The sequence below is a fragment of the Polistes canadensis genome, unplaced genomic scaffold, assembly GCF_001313835.1.
Source record: "Polistes canadensis isolate GaletaPanama2010 unplaced genomic scaffold, ASM131383v1 scaffold_116, whole genome shotgun sequence".
Lineage (NCBI taxonomy): Eukaryota > Metazoa > Arthropoda > Insecta > Hymenoptera > Vespidae > Polistes > Polistes canadensis.
In genome coordinates, this window is record NW_014569663.1 from 361,505 (window position 1) to 367,842 (window position 6,338).

General features: G+C 31.8%; 2 protein-coding genes across 2 annotated transcripts in view; both read left to right on the forward strand.

The window, feature by feature from the left end:
* Positions 1-415, forward strand: part of LOC106787827 (mucin-2-like) — a 2,984-nt gene extending 2,569 nt beyond the window's left edge. The window contains exon 4 of the mRNA XM_014750525.1: positions 88-415. Within this exon, the coding sequence (XP_014606011.1) occupies positions 88-415 (328 nt within the window). The remainder of the gene's footprint in view (positions 1-87) is intronic.
* A 758-nt stretch (positions 416-1,173) lies between these two features.
* LOC106787828 lies at positions 1,174-5,731 on the forward strand. Its single transcript, XM_014750526.1, has 5 exons — positions 1,174-1,320; positions 2,823-3,235; positions 3,492-3,896; positions 3,991-4,407; positions 5,239-5,731. Exons 1-5 carry the CDS (start codon positions 1,174-1,176, stop codon positions 5,729-5,731), a joined length of 1,875 nt encoding a protein of 624 aa, XP_014606012.1.
* Positions 5,732-6,338: the final 607 nt, after the last annotated feature.

Consider the following 6,338-nt stretch of genomic DNA (forward strand, 5'->3'; position numbering starts at 1 on the left):
ACCAACGACACCAACGAAACCAACGACACCAACGAAACCGACCGTTCCATCGAAGAGAACAACGACACCAACTTATCTACCACCAAGTACGTCGCAGAGTACGACGAGAGCAACTTATCTTCCACCAGACACGGGAACTCCGTTCGTTTCAAAGAGCACCACGTCATATACACCGTCTATACCATCCACTAGGCCTGATCCTTATCTCCCGCCATCATCCGAAAAACCCACCTATTCCACTATAACTGCTCCTCCTTATCCTACGCCACGGTATACCTCAACACCGAGCACACCAACTTACGAACCACCAACGGGAAAACCTGCTCCTACCCCTACTTTACCTCCGGTAACTTTCAGACCTACAGGTTACAATTATCCGATCCCTGATATATTCTTCGATTTTCGCAAACGATGATCCAAATAAAATTCCTACTATTTAGTTTAAAACTAAATGTACCGAGTTTTAAAGACACTTTTTCTATAAGTCTTTTTTTTTATTCCTTTTATTTTTATACATTTGTATGTAACACGCAATTACATGTTAATCACGTTAATTTAAGGTATCGCGCAGTCAGCGAAGTTTCTTCTTCGCGTTAAATTAATTTAGAGAAATATTTTCGAATTACCATCCTTATCATATGCTAGAATTTAGATGAAATCTAAGCAGTACATAGAGCGTAATGATTTGTAAAAAGCTAATAAATGTTTTTCTTCTTTTTTTTTTCCAAAAAAAGAAACAACAATAACATTCTAGAATTATTTGCTTAAAACTTATCACGCGATATAAATGGTTGAGGTAAGTAGCCCATAAAGTACTTGTCTCCTCCTACCATAACGAGCCTCCCCCTCAAACAAAGAAAATTTCTACCTACTTGATAGAATCACGAGTGAAAACTGTGTGGTAAAGAACACACGCTTGTTAGTACCATAGAAAGCATCGTAAGAATAACATCTCGCGGTAAAAAAAAAAAAAGAAATCAGTTATTTGAGATTTTTAGTCTGAAAGAGTATTTAACTTAAAAATTTGTTAACACAATTAGATTCATAACGTACGAATTAATAAATCTATATAAAATGAACATTAGATATAGTATCGTCTCTAACTTATGCGATAATAGCAATTATCGATGAATTATTATAATGGATCCTGATCAATCCAATTCGCGTAAACAAATGCTACATCCTGGACGAAGAAGTGCTATAAGTATATCCGAACTTGGACTTTATTTCGATCGTAGTGATCGATATCGCAAAAATCATTACAATTCGATCGTGAGGAAGTTTGTCATCGGAGTAATGGTACTCATAACAGTGATATTGGTAAGCAACAATTATTATTATTATTAAGTTATCCCATTAACGATGTAAATGAAATTATAAGATAATGTAAAAACTATTCAGAATGAAATATCATTTTAAAGGAAATTGATACTTAAAGACAATGCTATTTAATTAAATGAGCGTTCAACTTTGCTATTCTCTTCTACATGAAGATCAATATCACTCGTTTTACAATGGGAAAATAAGTATGAATTTATCCATTACGTATCGTGAATCATAGTCCAACATTGAATATCTTCGTTAATGCTTAATCATTCTAGTCAACAACTAATTAAATCTTATAATTTATCCTATAATTGAAATTATATTGATTTTCTTCTAATGTAATATATAATTCTATCTCTGAAAAAAAAAATAAACAAAGATTTTATTCATATAATTAAAAATATTTTAAAATTGAAGTAGAATAAGTGAATTAAAAGATTAAGTAAAAGCTTGTTAATAATGTGTAGCAATTTTTGCTACACCTTGTTAAGAAAAAGAATACCAGAAGACAAACAATGAGAGTACAATTATCTATTTCTCGAACGTTTTCCCCGATGATTAATGTGAGAGGCACAATAGAGACATGAACTATTAAAATTTCACCTAAGATCCAGGAGTAACACCTTCTATGCATGGCGAGCCAAGCGTCAAAAAGATTTCTGCGTCCTTCACATATGGGCCGACCATGGTCATTTTTACGCGGATTTAAATCCGACTACACGCGAAACATCGAAATAGGGTTAATGAACATAAGATGTAATTGATAATACATCATTGTATTCGTTACCTGCATCTTCGAAAAATTATAGTAATTATAACGCGAGCGTAGAATAATAAAATTTAATCTAACAAATTCATCGTATTAACGCCCACTTATCTTTCTCAAATCTTATTTATATAATTTCACTTAAACACGTGGCAAAAAATTTCTTCTTTCTTGTTAGTGTGTGATTCAACGAAAGGGCAGAGAGAATATTTTTTCTGACGTTAAATTCTGACGAAAGGGAAAGGATAATGAGTATGAAGAGGAGAAAGTAACGACTCGTCAGCTTGAGAGAGATCATTGACGTATAAAATAAATAAATAAAATTAAAAAAGAAAAGAAAAAGAAAAGGAAAAAAAGAAACTCACAGTTAATATACAAGTATCAAGATACTCGAAAGAATATATTACATGGTCGATACTTCTAACAATGCGGAAGTTATAGCTATGTGACTTTTCTCTGTCGAATATTCTATCATTGAACATTTTTTCTATATGTTCATGATTTATCATTCTTAGTTAATATCACGTGTTCCAATAATTTTGAATTATCGCCTTCGATTATGTAAACTTTTTTCGTTGCGTTTGCTTTTCCTATTCGCTAAAGAATTCTATTCTTTGAAGAAGTATACTTTTACTCTTATTATTGCTGCAACCTTTAAAGATTGTCTGGAATAATATAGAAATTATTTTACTCTTTCTCTTTTAATATGAACACGTGAACTTTTCCATAGGTGGCGGTATTCTTGTACGACTTTACTTCCGCGACATCATCAAATAAAATAAGTCAAGAAACGAAGCACATATATGTACTTCAAAATGCATTAAGAAAAGGACCAACTGTTTCGAAAAAGGCAATCGACCCTAAAACCACTTCTGAAACAACTGTACTTCCTATAGAAAATTATTCCTACGATGAAAATACTGAAGACATATTATCACATCAAAACGAAACATCTGATCAAGTTACGGAAGAAGCTTCTATGGAACATATGATCGAAGCAGAATCGAGATCTCAAAATCCGAGTAATTTTAAACTAAGAAAGAGACTCTTGAAATCTATTGACGATCGTAATGACGAGGAAGATGGCCCGGAAAATAAACAACTGTTTAATAATCATGCGATGATTTATAGGATAAAACAAAGGTAATATCATTTTAATTGATTATAAAAGATATTAAAGTCTTGACAACTTGTTATCACATTAGTATTGGTAATTATGACAATAGAGTAAAAGTCGAAAAATTGGAAACAAATGTTTTTATGATTTATTATATAGTATAAATAATTGTGTATTATAGAAAATATATATTAAATCGAAAAATCTTTTTCTTTTTTTGAATTGTTTTGACTTAGTGAATTAACATTCACTATCATAATTATCGAAAAACATTTGAAATAGATACAAACCTCCAGAGTCGGAGGAAGAAGATGATTTGGAAGATAGAAAACCGATGCCATTTCATTGGGAATATAGGACCCCACATCCTAGCTCGTTCAAACGTGTAAAATTTCCCCAATTAACGCAATACCGATATCCTCATGCCTCGAGAAATATACAAGATATCATAAAATATCTTACAAATGACGCAGTAATGCCGAGCAGAGGTGTCAAATTCACCGGGATCTACGTAAATCCTAAAAAGTACGATGTTTATCCTGAAATTGCTGAAGCTACATCTAACTCTGATAGATCCGAAGAATTCGATGATTCTTACTACTCTACGAATTATAACGGAGATCCATTTTATCAGTATAAACCTAAACACCCATCTGACGTTAATCTTTTAGCCACTTCTAATGTTAGGTAACAAAACTACTGAACAATAAGATTCTAATGTCAAGTGAATTTTCTTTTCTTTTTTTCTTTTTGAAGAAAAATGTGACAATCATTTTTTTAGATTTTCACCAGCAGGTATTAACAGATACAATCCATACTACGATCCATACTTTGCACGACCATCTTTAACAAAACCACCACTAACAGTCGAATCGCAATTACAAAATGCGTATATATCGAACTATCAGAAAAGAAAAAAACCACAACCCTTCAGCGTGATGTTGGATATTTATCCGATTACCGATATAGTGGAACAGAATAAACAAAATGGGAAACCAAAAGTACAAATTCCATTAGAGGATTACGACATTAGAAGACCGATTCAATTCAATAGAGGTCATAAATTTTATTCCTCTAATTCTCAACCTATTCCTATAGTGGCTGTACCTAATCAACAAGCTTTAACGGACGAAGAAGAGAGACAGCAAATGATATTTCATTTGAATCTTTATCCAAGAAAAAAAAATAAACTTAGTAGGTAAGGAGTAAATGTGTTTTCATCTTATGTTAGCTAATAAATATTATAAATTGAAATTGGTAGGGGCTCTTTGATTATAATCAATCGTTATGATAATCATCATAGAAATTGTTTCCATTAGCAATAAGATTTTTAAGTTAGAGCTATAAGTGCGTTATTACATAAGCAGTATTCAGTTGCTTTCTCAAATTCATTCCTTTAACGTCGGCTAATGAATCGAGGCGTTTTAACTTACGTAGCGCATCAATAACGACCAAATGAAATCATTGTAAACGACGTGTAATAAACGTTTATGTTTCGACTCCTCTTAGAACGTTTGTAAACTCGGCTGACTTTCACTGAGTGAGTGAATACACGTGGTATAGTACTAAAGAAGACACGATGATTCTTTCATTCTTTTCAATCTAAAGACGTCACTCATGAGTCGTCGTGACCACAGCCTCAGGCTCGTCAAGAACTTATCTCACAAAATGCCACGGTCTGAATTTGAGACCATCGCGAGGTCATTGAATATTCTTCGTTAAACCAATTTGCATCATAGTTCCGAATATGATCCGACAAGGTTAATAAATCAAAAACACTCGGCTCTCACACGTTTATCTCTGTCAACGGTCATTTGATATTATTATAAGTTATAAAATTAAATTCTCTTGAAAATGTTCATTTTAATTAGAAATAACAAGGAAGCGTTACAGACGATTCCTAATTAATTAAACAATCCAAATTTCAGCTTCGACTTTTTTTTTACGCTCAATACCGAATATTGAGACCAAATATGTTATTGTCTTATTCAAATGTAACTAAATATATTCAAGCGAAACTACTTTTCAGACACGAATTGATCCATAGATCGGAAAATATGGGACCCGAAGAACGTCAAGAAATGGTCAAAAAAATAATGACACCTTTGGAATCTATTGCTAAACATCTAACCGATCATTCATCTATCGAAAATTCAAAACAAGAAGAAGACCAAGAAGATGAAGAAATAGTTTTACCTACCACTCATCTTCAAGAGAAAGTTTTGACGATCAAGGACGAGAAGAACGCAAACGATACGGACGATCGTACCGAATTATCCGAAAGTTCGATCATACCTTCGAATCACAAATCGAGCTTGGAGGAGGATTATGCTAGCACAGAGAAATACGAGTATGAGGCTCAAAAAATCATCGTCACTACGACGAGTACGACAGCGATTAATAACGAATACAGCAATCGTGAGAACACAACAACGACAGAGAACACCAAAATTATTAATATTTCTACCGATATTGATACTCTAGAAGGATTCGAACGATTCGATCGAACTCGTACAAACTGAGATACGAATTAAAAAAAAATACAATTATGCATATATTTTCAAGTAAAAATATTATAAAATAAGATACTTTTTTTTTTTAATTTAAAACGATTATAATAAAATAAATATTTAATACCACACGAGACATTTTTCTACTTGTAAATATATATTTTATTATAATTTTTTAAAGTGTGTAAAAATTATTTTAAAAAGTAAAATATTTTGTTATATTACACATATAAAATGTAGAAATTAGATGTATATTAGATTTGTTGATAACAACGCGATTGAAATTCTTTAATGTTATTTTTATTTAACACTTAATAAATGTTATAGTTCCATGGAGTAGTATTATCATTATTATTACAATATGACGTTATCTTTCCAGACGCATACTCAATTTTAACTGTGGTGTTAAAATCTCTATTAGATCAAATTATTACCTTGACATTTTTCCTATAAATATTTGTATGAAGCAAGATATTCGATTGGCATACGATTTCTGCAGAGGTAACGAAAATGACTTTAAAATGATGATTAACGAGTAAAGAATTCTATAAGTACATACTTAAATAAATTACTTAACGGAGTAAGCGAAATTATAGACGTACTACTTTATACAAGATTA

Coding starts and splice junctions, on each gene's coding strand:
- LOC106787828 (XM_014750526.1), top strand. CDS start 1,174: ATGCTACATCCTGGACGAAGAAGTGCTATAAGTATATCCGAACTTGGA. Junction 3,236..3,491: donor ATTTATAGGATAAAACAAAG/GTAATATCATTT, acceptor CATTTGAAATAG/ATACAAACCTCCAGAGTCGG. Junction 4,408..5,238: donor AAAAAAAATAAACTTAGTAG/GTAAGGAGTAAA, acceptor ACTACTTTTCAG/ACACGAATTGATCCATAGAT.